The 20,090-nt window shown below is 31.4% G+C and overlaps 1 protein-coding gene across 10 annotated transcripts in view; it reads right to left on the reverse strand.

Moving 5' to 3' along the window:
• Window positions 1–20,090, reverse strand: part of LOC140060721 (MAP/microtubule affinity-regulating kinase 3-like) — a 73,316-nt gene that overhangs the window by 13,698 nt on the left and 39,528 nt on the right. For 7 of the 10 annotated variants that reach the window (XM_072107053.1, XM_072107050.1, XM_072107049.1 and 4 more), the window contains exons 8-14: window positions 13,958–14,194; window positions 13,021–13,140; window positions 9,044–9,256; window positions 8,489–8,666; window positions 4,439–4,453; window positions 883–1,109; window positions 329–420 (exon numbers count right to left, since the gene is read on the reverse strand). In XM_072107053.1, the coding sequence (XP_071963154.1) occupies window positions 329–420; window positions 883–1,109; window positions 4,439–4,453; window positions 8,489–8,666; window positions 9,044–9,256; window positions 13,021–13,140; window positions 13,958–14,194 (1,082 nt within the window). The remainder of the gene's footprint in view (window positions 1–328; window positions 421–882; window positions 1,110–4,438; window positions 4,454–8,488; window positions 8,667–9,043; window positions 9,257–13,020; window positions 13,141–13,957; window positions 14,195–20,090) is intronic. The other 3 variants (XM_072107051.1, XM_072107052.1, XM_072107045.1) reach the window with 3 other exon arrangements.

Raw genomic sequence — 20,090 nt, forward strand, 5'->3', positions numbered from 1 at the left:
AGAAATTAAATAAATAGTTTTCTTTGCTTTTGTTTGTTTTTTTTTTAATTTTGTTTTTCAAAAAATTAATGTTTATATTCCTCTTTGTAGCAACCTTGGGGGAAAAATCATAGAAACCAGGTAAAACAAAAATAACCAAACCCAACCTATAATCCAATTAGATAACATAACAAACATTAAAATAAAAACAACCATTGTGGGATTATGTAGTTATGCATTTCTAAAACAATTCCTATAATCAAGCATTGTTATCAAATATTTATTAATGTTTCCTTTTTATAAAATTAACCTTAATAGCATCCCTACAAGAGAATTATTTTTAGCATACCTATCTGTTTTTCCATTGGTTGTTCTTGATGGTGAGGCATGCGCCTTCTCGCCCATAACGTATGTATTTCTCCTACTCATTTGTACATTGTTCTGTTTAAAAAAAATTGCGAAATAAAAGTTTTAAAACAAATTATATTTCAAAAATTGGTAAAAAGGACTGGTAGGTAAAACAATTACTTGGGAATCTCTCAGATTTAATTTTTCAAAACATAAAAAAATTATTATTTTGTCCATACCCAATTAATAACCCAATATTCTAGACTTAGTCTTCATTTTTTTCTTCGTAATTAAGGCATTACACTTTTCATTTGAAATTGCATCAATGAGTGAATATCTATTCATTTTAGATTTGGCCAAGTACAGTACTGTATATCCTCTAGTATAATCCCACCCATTTAGAACACAAAATTAGGCTGAATTTAGGGGTGGGACTATACCATGCATTTTTTAAAGTAAATCTCAACTCCAACATCATTCCATATGACCCAGCTACTGAGGTATTCCTGGCTGATTTCTAAACTGTTCATGGTGCATTGTGTTAATATAACTTACCTGTTGTTGTCTGGACTTCCTAGGTTCTGAATTGCTAGGATTAATAGCCTGGCCTATACCAGTAGTCGAGTGAGACGCTTTCGTTCCAGGGACAGGTGTAGAGCGAACAGGTTTCCTAGAGCCACTGCCATCTATTGTTGACGCACTGGATCGACTTGTTCTATCGTGTAAACCATTATCTATAGGATGTCTCTTATAGCCTGACGCGGAAGTTCCAATATGCTGACCTGTTATAAAGAAGAAAAGAAGAAAAAGAGAATATTTAAAAATTGGATTTTTATTTCTCATTTCCGAAAATCTGTTTAACCATAAAATATATTATAAAACAAAATAAGACCTTGCGCACTTTTTTCATTAAAAATACAAATATATCGTGTCACTGAACATTAAACATCAATTTTAAAATATATGATATACAGGAAGTTTCTGCATTGTTTTACATATTTATAGCAAAAACATTGGAAAAAAGCCTTAAATAAAAGTAAACTGTAATTAAATAGCTAAAAGTGATGTTATCATCACTACATTTTTTTGGCAAAACTTTTTCTCCGACATATTTAAGTTTGGTGGATAAATTTAAATTGATCTGATTTTGAATATGTATAGAATATACATTTATATTATATAAATATCGGCAGCCATACTGGAAGATGAAAAAAAAAACAAATATAAAATGTGTTATTTTTTTTTATCAATGAATTAATATAAAAAAGTCTGGCCTATGAATATAAAATCTTTGATTGATTGATTGATTGACTGTTAGTACTATATATTATATCTATAACCTTAAAATGTGATGTGGATCAGATGAAATCATAATATAATAGCAATAAAAAAAAATAAAATACTTTTTTCCCCTGAATGATATCCACAACAATTAATCTTAAAATTAAAAACATCATTAAACTTAGTAGATGGTTAATAAAGCGCTTTGAAACTAACATTCAATTTCAGAAATCTGACTGTTGCAAAACGTTATTTTTTTGTTAATAATCTGGATTTACACAACTCATTATCTTTAAGAAGCTGATTAAACGACTTCAGCCATTAGTTAATAGCAAGGTATGTTACTGAACATACCCTGGCTAGTTAGTTAGCCTGAGCTTTCGATTTGCCACAACTGATGACTGATGACTAAACTAGTTCATTGTACACATGCAAAATATTGGGAGGCGTGTACTCACTATTCGACACAGGTTCAATGGTTTCTATGTCCAGACACATTTGATTGACCAGACCTAATTGGTCATCGGTCATCACATTTTGAAAGCTCCCTCCCATGAGGAAGGCCTTTATGGGTTCCGGTATTATTTACAAATTAACCAACTTTATTATGAGTGATATAATTATTATGAAAAATAGCAAGCCCATATAAAAATTGTAATGAAAAGCTTAAATGCTCAGCAGAAAGCACTATTTTATAACCAAAAAATTTTTTAACACTGCTTCAAATGTATTATTGGTTAAAAAAACTTATTTATTTTGTCACAAAATCTAGTTAGTACTATCAACGGCTACAGTACACACACAGCACACTATCCATCCGAGAAGACAACAATTGACAAAGTATCGAAAAAGATGACCATAAAAGCGCAAGCTAACGGAAAGACTCCAGAAATGAAGCAGAAATTGATTGTCAGGCTTTAAAAGTAACAAAAATGGGTATGTGCATTCTGCCAACAGGAACAAATACACCATTGATAAAGCCAAATAAAATACCTGTTCCGTGCATCGACATGCTGGAAAATTGCCACATAAAATCTCTGGGCACCATGCACTCAGGGAGAACTTTTAATGAGATAAATAAAAATCAACATCTTATATAACCTTAGTCATCTCTGCATTATTGTAATCACAATAACCATTATCACAATTATGATCATTATCATCACAATATTGCCAATAACATGATCACAATCCCCATCACCATTATCCTTATCTCTACCAATACTATCACAATCGCAATGACTAACATAATGACCGCAATCACAATTATACTCTCAATCACAAGTATCAATGTCACCAACACCATTACATTCAGAATTACCATTACACAATAATTCACAACCGTGATTATTAACACAACCACTAATGTTACACACCCACTATTATCCAACTACAATCAGGATCACAATATCACCATGATTACATTATCACCATGATCACAATAACACCATAATCACAATATCACCATGATCACAATATCACCATGATCACAATATCACCATGATCACAATATCACCATGATCACAATATCACCATGATCACAATATCACCATGATCACAATATCAACATGATCACAATAACACCATGATCACAATATCACCATGATCACAATATCACCATGATCACAATAACACCATGATCACAATAACACCATGATCACAATAACACCATGATCACAATAACACCATGATCACTATTTACCATTATAGCCATCATGATTGCAATCACAACAATGATCACAATCGGCTTTATCACTATTACAATAAACCGTGATCACAACTACTCACCACAATGATCCCAATCATTATTATTACCTTCATACCTACAACAACTATGATCACAATCACCACCACAATCACCATTATCACAATGATCACAATTATTACAATGATCACCATTATCAAAATGATCATTATTACAATCATAATCACCATAATCACAATGATCACCATCATCACAATGATCGAAATCAAAAACAATCACAAAAACACACTATCACAACACTAAACATAACCACCATAACCAAATATCATCACAATAGCATCACCAATGACAACATAATATAGCTATACAATAATAGTTTGACAACATCCGGCTAGGTGGCATTTCAAACTGGCCGCATGATTTCAAATGGATTACATACATGGTGGTATATTTTTTTAAATAAAACTTTATCCAAAAAATTATCACAGCTTAATATTTGAAATAATAAATGAAACATTTAGTGGATTGTTATTATAATGTGGTGCATTGAAAATGACAATGTGCAATATAAATACATAGATTATTATTTTAAAAAATTTAAATAAATTGTTACATGGATCATATATTGGAAAAAAAAATCTTTTTAAATAATGAGGATAATTGAACATCTTAAATTATGATAGAAAGATAAATGAGAGAAACCTTGAACACTGTATAATATATCTCATTTTATTATATTCAATAAAAAAGTACCATACTCGCAAGAATAAGTACTCAATTTAAATATGCAAATGCTCCTGTTTGTTTGTTTGTGCATCCTCGTAATTACTGTAGGCCCATTTCAAACAAGCAATCTGTTAGATTGCTTACTGCAATATTGCAGCAACTGTGTGTGAAAGGGGCTCAAGTACCTAGTTGCTTATTCGTGAGAGTATGGTACAATTTTATGATGCATTTGCCTTTCTTTTAGGCAAACTTGTTGAATACCCTGAATTATGGCACATAAAAGCTTTGTTTGTGGGCGCTGTGAAAACAAAAATGGTATTAGGAAACATGCAAGCAGTTTAATATTGTTGAATCACTTCAAAATGAGATTGGTTAGTAAATAAAAACACAATGAATTACCTCGTTTGCGGACGCCTGTGGTTATCAGCATACAAGTATAAATAAAACGGGAAGAACAAGATAAACGAACATTGTATTAGATACAATTAAAAACTTATTTATACAATTACAACCCGATGGATAGAATTTAAAGCCCAACCTCACTAGACAAGGCATATTTATCCCCAGAGCAACTAATAATAACAACCATTTTTAAATAATTTTAATCAATTAAGGCAAAACAGAATAGAATTTTAGACATTGAAAGGGAAATAGGATATATACAAAGAATACAAGAATACAAAGGAAGAAAATAATAATTCATAATTAAACAAAATCATTATCACTAATTATATAAATAATAATATATAATATTTCTATTTTAATCAATATCATGCATATAATAAAATTACTATATAATTGTAATATAATTCATAACTATGCTACACAAGTGTACCATGTATATATTGTGTGAAATTAGGAAAGCAAGATGATGTTAAAAACAAAATTGGTAAATAAGGTTAAATGATGAAAGTAAATGATTTTTGAGATAAATAAATTATATTATATAATTATAATTTTGTGATTATTAGAAATAATTAAGAATGCTGACTCGATATTCACATCTTGTAGTGAAAAAATTCTGATGACTTTCTGTAAAAGGGTCAATAAAATTTGATTCAAATCAATCAATATTGCTATAAATTGTTGCATATATTTCTAAATTTTCTGTGATAATTTGAGAAAATTGTATCAATTTGTTTACAATAGGTTTAATTCCTTTACTTTGAGTAGTCTTCTGACTGCTCTGACTACTTTGGTAAGGTTTTAGGTGAAATCTTTCCAAGATGACCTATTTTATGCAATTTTGTTATGGTATAAAAGTTTTAAATTATAAATGTGTATAAAGCGACATAATGTTGGATTTCTTTTTCAAGTAATTTGTAAAGTATAAATTTGTTTATAAATTCAATAAAAATTAAATAAAAAATAAAAACTACTTCTGTAGCCTTAATTTCATTTAATTTTTTGGTGATGAAAAAATTACTACAGACAACTATTATTTCAACATGGTTTTCATTCAAAATTTAAATAGTGTTTTCTTTTTCTGTGCATCTATGACGGCCTAACACCCTATCCGAAGGATAAAGCATAAAGAGTAAGGCATCTTGCCTTAGGACACAAGATGGAAATGGTTAATCTCAGACCCACGCCTTCTCGTACCATTACATCAGCTTGTTTTCTTTAACAGCGATGTATATTACTATGTTGGCAGTGATCAGTGTTATGGCGATGATTATCAGAACATTACGTTTTAATGTGACTTTTTACAAATACCAATTAGATAAAAAAATAGATTAATGAATATTGATGAGAGATGATGAATATTCAAAATAAAAATGTTATTGTTAATATCCCAGTGCAAGTACCTCTAAACTAATTAATTATATTTAAACTGTTTACTAAGAAACAGTTTTGTGGGCCTACAGTAATCTCAATTTCTATTCTAATCACTGCAAAAGAGTTTTCATGCATGTGTCCGTAAACGCACACTCTGGCAACCTTTATTGTAACTATAAAGGGTAAACATTTTAATAAAATTTTTCTTTAATATCAAATTTATAATCATCATTATGGGCAATCTAATAATATATTCTATTATTATTTAATCTATTCATAAATTTCTTTCAATCTGTTAAAATTGGTTGGTTGATTGGTACAAACATAAATAGGTTTTAGTTTCAATATTATTTCAACTATTCTAAATAAAATTCTTCTATCTTTAAAAATCTTCATTAAATTTGTGAACATTTTTTATTATGTATATGCTAAATAATTTTTGTCAAAAATTATTTGAATAAAAAATACAGAGAAGACGATACAAATGAAGTAAAGAAAGAACCCAAATGAAAAACAGATAGAATGGAGTGCAGTAAAACAAAAAAGGAAACAGTCTAATATTAGTAATCTCTGAATGATAATTATGCCTTGTTTGCTCATAAACAGTGGAAAGGTAAGTTAGTAAAAATAGTGGTCCAATATTAAATATCCTAGAATGCAATGCAAGCAGTTATTGTTTGTTTAGTGATCAATGTTGGGATGAACAGAGATAGACAAGATGGGCAGAAGGAACAGAAAGGATAAAGAGTGAATTTCCAATGGTTTCGTGGAAAAGACGAAGCAGTCCAGATTGAAATGAAATAGAGAAATTAAAACAATTACAAATAATTAGCGAATATGAATGCAATGTCTTAAGAAAGCACAATTATGCTTTATTTAGATTTCACATTCAATATTACATAATACAGTTATACTGCTGAATCCCAACATAATGTTACGTCAGTTTTACATCAGTCAATTATTATGCCTTAAACATTCAAATTTTAAAGGCAAAGATTGTTATGGCGGCTGTTTACGAAAACATGCTGAATAAACCTATCAATTTGATTGGCTTGCTTGTATGAATTTGAATAGCTTACGCCTTTTTTGCCCCAAAAATGTAGAAATGCCCTTTAACGCTACAATGAAATAGAGATTTGATATAAATTTGTGAAAAGCAAAAAGCACATGCTTAAGCTTTAAAAAATTGCGAAAAATGTACAAATCTGAAGACGATGTATATTGAAAAGCAGTGGAAATTGTAAAATGTTTTATACATTAAAGATGTATTGTCCTCCAAAAACTCAAGATTTTGAATAGGTCATTTTTCAGTTTTAATAAAGTTAACCCAAAAAATAGTTCATTTATAAAGACAAAATAAACAGTTAAATTGAACCAAAAATCGATTGACTGGCACCCAATTTGACTATTGTTTTAAATTACAGTTTTTTCAGGTTTTTTTAAAAATCCAATTTCGATTTAATTTTTAGTTAAGTGAATAACTATGACGCGACAAAAAATGGCATATTCAACAAAAACAATCTTTCAGGGACAATATATCTTAATATCCTAAAGACAATTCTCGGTCAGCCAATTCTGTTCTCTAAAGTCTCATGGTGGGTTACTGTTCCTTTTGCCTCAAATTGTGATTAGTGTTAAATGTTAGTATACATGGAAAATGATGTTATACCTGTTCACATACTGTAGTGCTAAATTAATCAATTAACTATTCCTACATTGTACATATTAAAATAATGGGACAATGGTTGAAATATTTCCGCCTATAGCAATATAATTTAATGTTAATTCTCTTTCAGAGTAGGACTACTTTACTTTTCCGCTGTAAACTTTGACCTTCTTAAAGACTGTCTGAAATAGCCATAGATTGAGATATGTATGCACATCAAGCAAGTATTTATACCTATTAATTTTTGGGATCTAGTCAAAATTTTGTATATATTTTTGTAATGAGGTAAATTAAATTAATTTTTGTGCTAATTCAACCAGCTAATTAAATACATTATTTTATTAGGTCCAATTATTGTATTATTTCGATACAGTAATTCAAGTTGTATATATTTGCCAAGATTCATCCAAAATTATTATGATATATTAAAGAATAATAGTTAATTCTGAATGTCCCAGGGCTTGCAGAATAAAGATTTTTTTTTCCTGAGGACATCCAGTGTCTGAGATTTGGTTGCCCTCTCAATTCTCAAATTGTGACAGCCAAAAATGTCAAACATCTGATTGAGCAACTGTGTATACTGTAGTATTCCACAGCCAATGCAAAACATTGTATTTTACTTGGTTTCCCATTGGGACCGAACATTTTAGTTTTTAGTTTCCCTAGAGGGCAACCGATTCTGATAGTAAAGGCGAAGTAAAAATAATATTTATTTTTTACCATTTATTTATTTATGAATATAAGAATTTTGGACAGAACTGTTTGATTTAAATATTATTTTGATTTCTATGTGAACAGGTTTTGTATTATTACATTAGATTATTAATATTATTATAAATGTGTGTTATTAGTAGCTGTATATATTATTGTATATATAGTTTGAATTCAGTTGCAGGACAGTTGTTACAGCCTTTCCACACAGAGCAGGTGAGATGATGGGCTTTGAATGCTAGCCACACGAGGGCGCACAAATGCAAAATGGAAATGTACGACGGGAGACTGACCGAGATTTTCACCTCCATGACTAAAGCGCCTTTGTTTCTGATTGGATGATGTGGACACGCTTCGTTGTTTCTTACCATGCGTTACGGGTGATTGTTTGGCGCTGGAAGTAGATAGATCATTGACCCGATGTGTGGTTAGTGAAATGCTGCTACCTGGATTAGACTCTCCACCGTCAAGCTGAAATTAAATGCAAACAAAAAAAATGTTGAAGATAAGATCTTTTCATCATAATTAATTAATTGTGGAAATTCATATTCACAAAAATACATGAAAATTACCTATTAAGGGGACACCTTTGGGTCCCCAACAAAGTATCGATTTTACATATATTTTATATATTCTATTTTCACATTTTGATGAATACTAATTTTTTATATTCTTTGTATTATTCTTTTCTTTATTAGTACAGTAAACCTCTTATTTGGAACACCTCTATTTAGGTGACGCCACTATATTAGGAACAATCCTCATGGGGCACCCTAAAAGGGGACACTTTCCACTAAAAGAAACATAATGAGTTAAATGAGCTCAATTGTTTTCCTCTTAAGACAAACCTCTTTCTGTCTTCTACCCAATAGTAAGTACGTGGCAAATGCAGCGTCGTATTTCCTCGATTTTAGTGATTCCTCAATTTCTTCCCGACTGAACGTCATCCGCATCATCATTTCTATCCTTCGTTTGTCGCAAAAGTCTGTCTCAGGCTCTTTGTATGGCTTTAACTCATCCTCTTCAAAACCTAGATTGATCCATTTATCTCTCATTATTGCCTGCAAAAAACAAAACAAAATTTCAAATTAGTGATAGCAATATGGCATAATATGCCAATATTATTGGACTAGCATGTGAGAAGCATTGGTTCGAGACATGTCTATACTTGTATCCTTTGGCAAGATAATTTACTCCCTATGCCTAGTACTTTGGATAGGATGTAATGCTGTTGGTCCAGTGTACACAACACACAAAAGTAGGCGCACTTTTTGAAAGGTTGGAGGATCGTTTATTTCGAATCTGTCATGTCGCCTAGCTTCTACGTACGGGACCTACGTAAAACTAGGAGATTTGTATTAAACATGATTTTACACGAAAAGTATAAAATAAATGCCAGCACGTTCCTTTAAAAATATTGTCAATGCATATTTTTTGTTCCTGTATTTTGTATTTAATTCTTGACAATACAGTACAGTAAAAACCACCTTTTTTTCTGGCACCTATAGATCGTTTCGTTTTGTTTGTTATGCCCACAAAAAGAGCGAACCGAAAAAAAGGACCGATAGGATATGTGACGTCAAGTGGAAATGATCTATTGGGTTCTGAAGATGTCCCCTTAATAGATTTTGTACTGTATGTTGTATTCTCAACATAACACGTTTATTGTGAAGAATCCTAAAAAAACACTTCATTAGTGGCAGAATTTAATTACCAAGAATAAGCGGTAATTTTCAACTCATCTGAACAGGCCCTAATTGTTTTATCCAGGTTAAACATAATTAATATACCAATTTCTATTCTTCAGGTTTTAATTTATTAAAAGTTAATCAATCAACCAATGTTTTTTTTTTTCCAATTTCATCAATTCAGTAGTAGTGTACTTAAGTATATTACCCTTGATTCTCTCTTCATGCACCGAATCTAATCAGTAATTTACATTACCATTTAAAAGTGTGCTTTATTTGAAATTACAGTATTTTTCCACTTTCAAGAAACATAGCTGTTTACATCAAGGTCACTGCACTAACATTTGGGATGTTTATATTAAAGCCATGGATAATACATTAATGTTTTTCGCTGGCGTTCGTGTGTTAAATTCAGCCGACATCGCATGTTAAATTCGGCCAGAATCAACAAAGTTGCGTATTTGTTTTTTCCAGAAACTAAATTTACCGATATTGACAGTTGATTTGAAAACTAGGCTAGAATTGTAAGGAACGGTTAAATTAATTAATCAAACAATTTAATAATTTTAATGCATTTATTACAAATTTGAGGTCGGGTTAAAAAGGTATCGTAACAGTTGGCTTGGGTGTAATGGCAAAAATATTGACAAAGAGTTTAGGGTTAAAATACCTTATTTTTTAAAAGCATTAATTTATCCTACCAATACCACATCTAATTTTTTAACTCAATGTACAATTTCATCATTTAGCTAAATTCACATATCATAACAGTATCATTTAAAATGTCTAAAGCTTTTCAATCAGTATATAATACAAAACATTACTTCCTGAACATACAAAACCCAAAAACAAAACTTTCTAAGCTGATCCCTGAGGTTGCCTAGGAATATTAGAGTAGCTTGTACATTGCATCAGCAAGATGTATGTTACAAGTTAAGTTGGCGATTTAAAGTGCAATTTTGTTTTCATTTATTAAAAAAAAAACATCTTAAAAGATTTATTTTCCTAAAAAAAAATCCAAATACAAATTGCATACCTCAAATATTACTGATTTGGCAAATTTATAATTAAAATGTCAAAATCAAGAGAAAAAATATATGGCCATATAAAAGGGTGACTGTGATAATAGTGTCACCCACATGTCATAATGTTAGTGTTTACTCAAAATTGGTGGTCACGTACATAGCAATAGTTGGTTTTTTTTAAACAATATTTAGCCATTACCACTACACAAGTGGTGATATTTACCTGTCACCCAAGTGGTGATTTTCTAATATCCGAAATAATCAATTTTGTTGCCTGATAATAGAATAATTTCGCCAGTGTGAATTACCTTTTATACCATTTTAAATGCAATTTTTCCCAGAACAATTACAGTAAAGGCACTGGAAATTAAATTTAAATATTCCTATATTTTGATGAACTTGAACATTAATAAATGCAATTTGTAGTCGTTTTGTTTCAAAATCCGAATCCAAGTAAAATATTTTCAATTGACTTCCTTAATCTTATTTTCACAGACATAGATTTTATGTACTGGCTTTCTGTACGACACATTAACTGTAACAATTAAATCTCAATATGGTATATTAATTTATGTTTTAAAGGAGCATTGTTATGATTATTATGTATTTTTATAAAATGAAATAGTCTTGTGGACGAATAAAGTTATCTTATGTTATAACTTATTATTATTCATGTACTGTAATAATTCAAGAGTTTGTGTTTGCCCTCTTGGGTAGTTTTACTCAATTTGTTTAATAAATACTTAGAATCAGGGCTAGAAAAATAAAAAGAAATTGATTTTCCCCCCAATAGTAAACCTTTGCTAGTTGTAAAAAATCTAACAAAATGAGCCACCAAACTAGCAAGCCAGCAAATTTGTTGGTAAATTGATTCATTCTACAAAAAGTGGATATTTACAGAAATTAGAAGATCAAATATTTTTTTTTTCAAATTACAACCAGCTAACATTAGCTAGAAATTTACAAAACTTTCAAGAAATCATGAAAAGTCTACTAGAAAATTGATATTTGCTGAGTATAATAACATCATTCTCCGATTGTATAATTTTAATTCTTATTCTTGATTCAGATTAATCTTAATAATTGACATAAACTCACAGTGATGTTTATAATTTTCCTTTGGATTTATTCGCTAATTTACTACTAATTGCAAGTGGAAACTACAAATAAATTATTCTAATCATTTGTAAATATTACCTAGTTAGTATCACTGCAATGATCATAAATCCGTAAGGAACTCAAACTGCTCATTGATTTTGACAAAATCTGATTAGTCAAGCAAATGGTTAGCAGGCTGCTACAGCATGACCCATATACTCAACGACCAATCTTGAAAAATTCATGATGAATACCGAATATTACTTGTCACTCGTTGATAAAATACCTCGGCCTTGAACTCCCCGATACTCTAGCTATATCATCGACCATTATAATATGCTATTCGGTTTCATTAAATTATCCCCTGTTAATTCAATTACACACCGCGGCGAATCTTGAGGGATTTGGTCTTTCTAAGGTGCGCACCGTTACAGCGTTTGTTGGCCGTGTTTCCTGCTCATCGTTAATCGACGATGACAGCACGGGTGTATTGGCCAGATGGTCATGTCTACTAACGGATATTGAAATAACGTGTTCATTTGGTGTTGGTGGTAGCGATTACATTGTATTCGTGTAATAAAAATCAAAACCACAATCTATATTAGACAGAGCAATATGGCGTAATGGTGAGAGATACCCGACTAGCATGTGATAGAGGCATTGGTTCGAGATCTGTTTGTGCCATATTGCTTAAAATAGCCATAGTAATAGTCAAATTGTCTCATCTTTCGAATGGGACGTAAAGCTGTTGGTCCTGTACATTGCAAAAGTAGGGGATCATCTCATGTTGCACTGAAAATGACAACGTTATTATGTGGTTTGTGTAAGTATAACCAATTGTCTTTACCTTTTGAAGATCATAAACTCTTCTACAAATTCAATTTCAGTTAAAATAGCCAACCTACAAAAATGTTTTGCTGCCCAAATGTATTCTGCAGAACATCATTCTAGCGCACTAGTTATATCACATTTGTAATGATTTCAATAAACAATATTTCTATTCCTAATACTTACTTCTAAACTAGCCCTTTTGCCTGGATTCAACATCAAGAACCGTTTCAATAAATTTTCACAATCTGTTGACATATAAAATGGAATTCTATACTTTCCTCGTAAAACCCGCTCCCTCAATTCCTGGAAAAGACAAAATATGGAAAAAGATTATGAATAATCAATTTACTTTCTATAAATATTTATACTAGTATGTTTCAAATCAACCTTTGCAATTCTGTAACAAAAAAAAATCTCGAAAACACATAATACCATTTTTGTAATCTTTGTGCAGGAGAGAAATACAATCTCTAGGCTCTTTTAGACGACGAGACGATGCTTATTCATGTAATGCATTGTGGGAGTAACACATCGCAGAAATTTATGATATGGCAAAAGGGGATAGATAGGATACAGTGTTATAAGCAGCATGGATTCAATTAATGTTGAGCATACATTTAGAACAGTTTCAAGTATCTTGACAATTTGATAATTTCAATTAGTCGGCTGTACTAAGCTATACCAAACACAAACCAAACTAGAGTAGAGATTGGCGGTTGACATGCCTGCCTACACATTCCTCCAGTCCAGTGTCCAATCTTGACCTAGTGGCAAGGTTGGCGGTTGACATGCATGCCTACACATTCCTCCAGTCCAGTGTCCAATCTTGACCTAGTGGCAAGGTTGGCGGTTGACATGCATGCCTACACATTCCTCCAGTCCAGTGTCCAATCTTGACCTAGTGGCAAGGTTGTAACTCATGACTGTCTCCACTCCACTACCTGTTGCCGGAAGTCTTTCGCAGTGCAATTGACATACACATTGATACAGTAGTTTAACCAGTCTTCCGGTTATCATGTGTTGAAAATTCTCAAGGTTGACAGGTCTGCGTAATTAGTGAATTGCTTGCTGTTTGATGTGAATTGAAATAAAGTCTAGAAAACAAATTAATTCTACATACCTTAAGATTCTGACCATCAAATGGTAATGAACCACTGACTAAGGTATAAAGTATAACTCCTAAACTCCATACATCTACTTCCGGGCCGTCGTACTTCTTTCCCTGGAATAGCTCCGGAGCTGCGTACGGCGGACTTCCACAAAACGTATCTAGCTTTGTTCCTGGCGTAAATTCATTACTAAAACCAAAGTCTGCTATTTTTATATTTAAGTCTTTATCAAGAAGAAGATTTTCCGCCTGAGGATAACAAGAAAAAATTTAAAATAAGTGAATCGTCAATTTTTCATATAACAAAAGATTTGCTTCCTAATTTGGCAAAATATTGGAAGCAAGTTATATCTCGTAAAACACCAGAACAATTTAAGAGTAGGGGACTGACTCAAAAGTTAAGAAGATATAAAATGGCCATCATATTCAGAAATACAGTAATGAGTAATCATCATAAATAAGGATCTGTATAATCGGTAAATCAGCAAATATCCCAAAAGATTTTGAATCAGAATATCGTCTTTCATATATTGTTATTTTTTTGTTAATGAATTATTACATTTTTATAAATTTTTATAACAAATTTATAACAAAAAATCCTATAAAAGCCTTCAGTAAAGCCCCTCCTTTAGGAAACCCCTATGAAGGTGACACTTTCATGAGATATAAACTAGGAAAATATGGCCAATTCCTATTCAGGGTGAAACTTTGTTTGGGCTTTAACCCTTTCACTGCGTATACCCGGTACTACCGGGTATAAACAAACGTCGTTGAAGTGCGTATACCCGGTAATACCGGGTATGGGCAAAACAATGATTTAATCGTATTTGCCTATAATATATAGCACCCTCTATATTTGTTCGATGAACTTGAATATTTTTGCAAGTCATTAAAAAAATTTTCCAGCAAAAAAAACGACCCTCTATAGCTGTATTATTGTCTTGAAAATCATGCGCCCTCTATAGTTATATTATATATAGTATAGTGTATATAATAGTATTCTATTTTGGAAAGTTGTTTTGAGTAGCGTAATGGCGGCCATTTTGAAAGTAACCAAAATTTACCAGCCCCAATAGGGCAACATTGTGTTTATCACAACACGCAAAAAAAAAAAATTCTGAAACAATAGTTAGTTTTGTACTATAGTGAATTTTTGGGAAATGTCATTATTTTCACGATTTTGCCCCAAAACTTTGATTTGTGCATAATTTTTATAAAATAATAAAAATAATTCAATTTTTTTTTATATTTTTATTTGTTATACGTATCTTTATCAATATTCTGTTGGAAAAACGTATTCCATAAGAATTTCTTATAGAAAATATAGTTTTTATCATTGATTCGATAAAAAACACGAAATCCAAAATACCTGTAATGACGTCACATGACGTCATCAATATGCAAATTACATTTTTTTTTATACCTAACTGTAGACTAACCCTTTGCCCATCACACACCACAAAAATAATTACACAATTATCTCAATTAGTATTTTTTTGCAATTTTTTAAAATACCATATGTTTTTCTTAAATATACATTACGCACAGAGGTGGGAATAATGCTCCGCAGTGAAAGGGTTAAAAAGGAATCTGTTAAGGTACTGTTAATTGAAGATGCACCATAAGCAAAATATTATCATAAAAATCACTATGATGATAATAAATAATCAATAATCAATTGTCTTCCTGCTGCCAAACCAAGACAATGCTATTGTGATTGAGAATATCTTATTATATAATTTTGCAACACAGTCATGATCGAATCTTATATCTTAACATTGCTATTGTTATAATCTATAACATCATAATTCTATTCTCGATCTGATATTAACATCATTAGTATATTATTATTTTAAAAATCTTAATAAAATATCATGTACAATGATTTAATAATAACTGCATAATATAATCCACAGTACAAATTAAATTTAAATACATGGAGCAAACAAATTACAACAAATCGGTTCTCGTCATACTCTTCGTAAATTATATGTTGCGAACACATTTAAGTCAACTACGATAGAGTCTAGTCCTTGTAATCTATTAACATAAATGTCAGTGAATTTCATTTATTTGATTGTACTCAAGGTACAACCTATAAGTTTGATTCTAAATGTCAAATGGTCACGCGTTATGAAAGCGCAAGACAGTGATCAATACGACCAAGGCTAACTGTTAATTCTATTCTATCTATTGTGATTGATACTATCAGAAATTAGAAAGTGGTCATGTAACTAGCCCACAATGCCGTGTTTACGGGCTAGCAACTTCATTGATTTCACTTGACTATTGATACTACAGTTAGAAAGTGGCCATGTAACTAGCCAACAATGTCATGTTTACGGGCTAGCAATTCATTGATTTTACTGGCTATTGATAGCATCAGTTATTATTAGAAAGTGACCATGTAATAACTAGCCCACAATGCCGTGTTTACGGGCTAGCAACTTCATTGATTTCACTTGACTATTGATACTACAGTTAGAAAGTGGCCATGTAACTAGCCAACAATGTCATGTTTATGGGCTAGCAATTCATTGATTTTACTGGCTATTGATAGCATCAGTTATTATTAGAAAGTGACCATGTAATAACTAGCCCACAATGCCGTGTTTACGGGATAGAAACTTCATTGATTTCACTGGCTATTGATAGTATCAATTATTAGAAAGGTTGCCATTTAAGTAGCCCACAAAGTTTGTGGGCTACTTAAATAAAGTCATGTTTATTAGGGCTAGCAACTTCATTTATTTCACTGGCTATTGATAGCATCAGTTATTAGAAAGTTGCCATGTAACTTGCTCATAATGCCGACTGTTACTTAGAGCACATCATACTATGTGCATTGTTAGATGGTTAGATCATGAATTCTAACAAAACTGTTTGACCTATCATACTTAAAATATTACTGTACATTGTGAAACTATTATTAGTTATCCGCACTTGGCGGATAACTCCTTGTTATTGTATGGGATCAATATTTTTTTCTGTATTATTCTTCTTTCTTTCTCGCTATTTTTGTGTAGAGCGTTTCTCTAAAATGTGTAAACATAACATTTTATAACTTTGACAACATGTGGGCATTTACGTGAAGTTGTGCACCTCCTATTTTTGAATTACGTCAGAGTTGCGCAACGTGACTTACGCGCGATTTTATGATTTTTTATGATTGATCATAGATTAAAAACTAAAAGTGATTTTTAATTGACACTTTGTGAAAGTTTAATTTATATCATGCGCTAACTTTCTGTTTGAAAAAAATTGCGTGTTTTACACAAAGTTACGCGCGCACGCGCATTTAAAATTTCAAAATGCGCAAAAATAATTTCTAATCAACTTTCTACGCGTTTCATGTCATTTTAAGCATGTACAAAATTACCGCGCGCGCGAAAAATATTACGCGCACGGTGCGCATAGAGCATGAAAATCATGTTTTTTTCTCTTGAATTGTGATTTTCCAGCCTTTCCTAGTCATTTTCAAAAAGATTGACATCATTTCAAATTAAAATTACGTCATACGAACACGTTGATTTAGCCCATTTGCGCGCGTTTTAGTTGAAAAAGTTACAAAATGTTGTCAAAATTATGCCTATTTTGAATGTTTTATAGCTTCTCAGGATCAACGATTACCCCTAATTTTTTTAAATTAATATGTAAGCAGATATGTTGTAGATATGAATTCATGCAGAATTTTTACCTCACGGATGTTGTGACGTCATCATATGGCCACACGAATGTAAAATATAGGATTTTTTTGTCTTTCGTTATTGCTCATCACATTCAATGGAGCGCATCACGCTTATACGTATTTCTTTTTCTCCGAGATTTTAATATTGTCTAGGTCAATCAACTATCTTTCGCATGAGATAAAAATATTTTAATTTTTATGACGTCATCATGCCTAAAAATTTTAATTACGTGGGTCATTAATTTCATCTTTACAGTAAATTTTAATCTGTAATAGCCCGTCAAAATAAAATGTGATAATCACGATTAAAACATTTTCTGGAAGCTCTTGGATTGTAGATATGAAATCATGTGAACATTTTGCCAATCAGATGCTGTGACGTCATCATATTGCAAGTTAAATAAAAAAAGTCGTATTTTCATCTTTTGCATCATAGTTCATTATATTTAAAAGAGCGCGCATCAATATTAAACGTATTCAAATTTCTTCTACACGTTAATATGTTGTTGCTGAGATAATTTGCTTCCGAAATTGCTATCTTAGTGTTTCATCTTGATACCGTCGCCATGTTACAAATTTGAATAAATGGCGGGTCCCGTAATTTCACCTATTCTACACTGTATGTAACATGTATACAGATTATACTGTTTGCATGTATATACTATATGACACAAAATTGACAGAATTCAGCACTAACAACATATCATATTCTTCAGATCAGGTCATAATGCCATAATTTTTTCTGTGTGCAATATTCTAACGTATGACGTGCACGTGGCGTTTGTCGTGCGGATAACTAACTCGTCAAAGTGACGAGTTACATGTCTAGTTATAATTTATAGCTATTGCTAGCCTACCAATCATAAATTATGTGTGCATGAATGTATTATTTGTTGTTGTATAGAAAATAAATCCATTACATTTACATACATACAAATACAATTTTTAAGACTGTTAGATAAATACGCAACAAACTGACCGGCCTATCATATTTCATAAGTAACAAATATTAACAAGACTATTGGATAATCACAAGGTGTAATAGTCTATTCTAACAACAGTTAAATTCTAATTAATAATCGTACTTCAATTAATATTCGTGGTTATGAGTAAGAGTGCCTTCCTGTTTTTTTATAATTCTCTACTGATCTTGTTAATAGTGTTACATCATGTAGGTGAGACGATTTCCTGTAATAAGAGCACTGCTACAGACACAACTTGCTTATTTAAGACCTACGAACAAAACCCAAACTTAAACAAAACTAGACATGAAACTCGTCACTTTGACGAGTTAGTTATCCGCACCACGACAAACGCCACGTGCACGTCTTACGTTGGAATATTGCACACAGGTAAAGATTATGGCATTATGACAAGAACTGAAGAATATGATATGCTGTTAGTGCTGAATTCTGTCAATTTTGTGTCATATAGTATACATGCAAACAGTATAATCTGTATACATATTACATGCAGTGTAGAATAGGTGAAATTACGGGACCCGCCATTTATTCCAATTTTTAACATGGCGACGGTATCAAAATGAAACACTTAGATAGCAATTTCAGAAGGAAATTATCTCAGGAACAACATATTAACGTGTAGAAGAAATTTGAATACGTAAAATATAGATGCGCACCCTTTTAAATGTGATGAACTATTACGCAAAATATGAAAATACGACTTTTTTTATTCAACTGGCCATATGATGACGTCACAACATCCGATTGGCAAAATGTTTACATGAATTCGTATCTACAATCCAATAGCTTCCATAAAACGTTTTAATCGTGATTATCACATTTTATTCTTACGAGCTATTACAGATTAAAATTTACTGTAAAGATGAAATTAATGACCCACGTAATTAAAATTTTTTGGCATGATGACGTCATAAAAATTAAAATATTTTTATCTCATGCTAAAGAAAGTTGATTGACCTACACAATATATAAATGTAGGAGAAAAAGGAATACAGATAAGCGTGATGCGCTCCATTGAATGTGATGAGCAATAACGAAAGAGACAAAAATCCTATATTTTACATTCGTGTGGCCATACGATGACGTCACAATGTTTTTTTAGCCTTATCGATGCATGATCCGATATCTACAACTCATCAACTTCTAGATTTTGTAATAAAAATAAACGGTTCACGGTTTACTTTAGAAACTATGACTGTTTAAAAAAAGACATAATTTTGACGATTTTTTAAGCTTTTTCATAAAAAACGCGCATGAAATGTTTAATTCAACGTGTTCGTATGGCGTTATTTAAATTGGAAAAGGTCTAAATTGTTTTCAAAATTACTAGGAAAGGCTTGAAAAATATGATTCAAGGGAAAAAAATATGTTTTTAACGCTACGTGCGCACCGCGTGCGTAAAAAATTGCGCGCCCGTGGGAATTTTTGACATGCTCAAAATGACAAGAAACGCATAAAAAGTTGATTAGAAATT

Source organism: Antedon mediterranea, chromosome 10 (genome assembly GCF_964355755.1).
Source record: "Antedon mediterranea chromosome 10, ecAntMedi1.1, whole genome shotgun sequence".
NCBI classification, from domain to species: Eukaryota; Metazoa; Echinodermata; class Crinoidea; order Comatulida; family Antedonidae; genus Antedon; species Antedon mediterranea.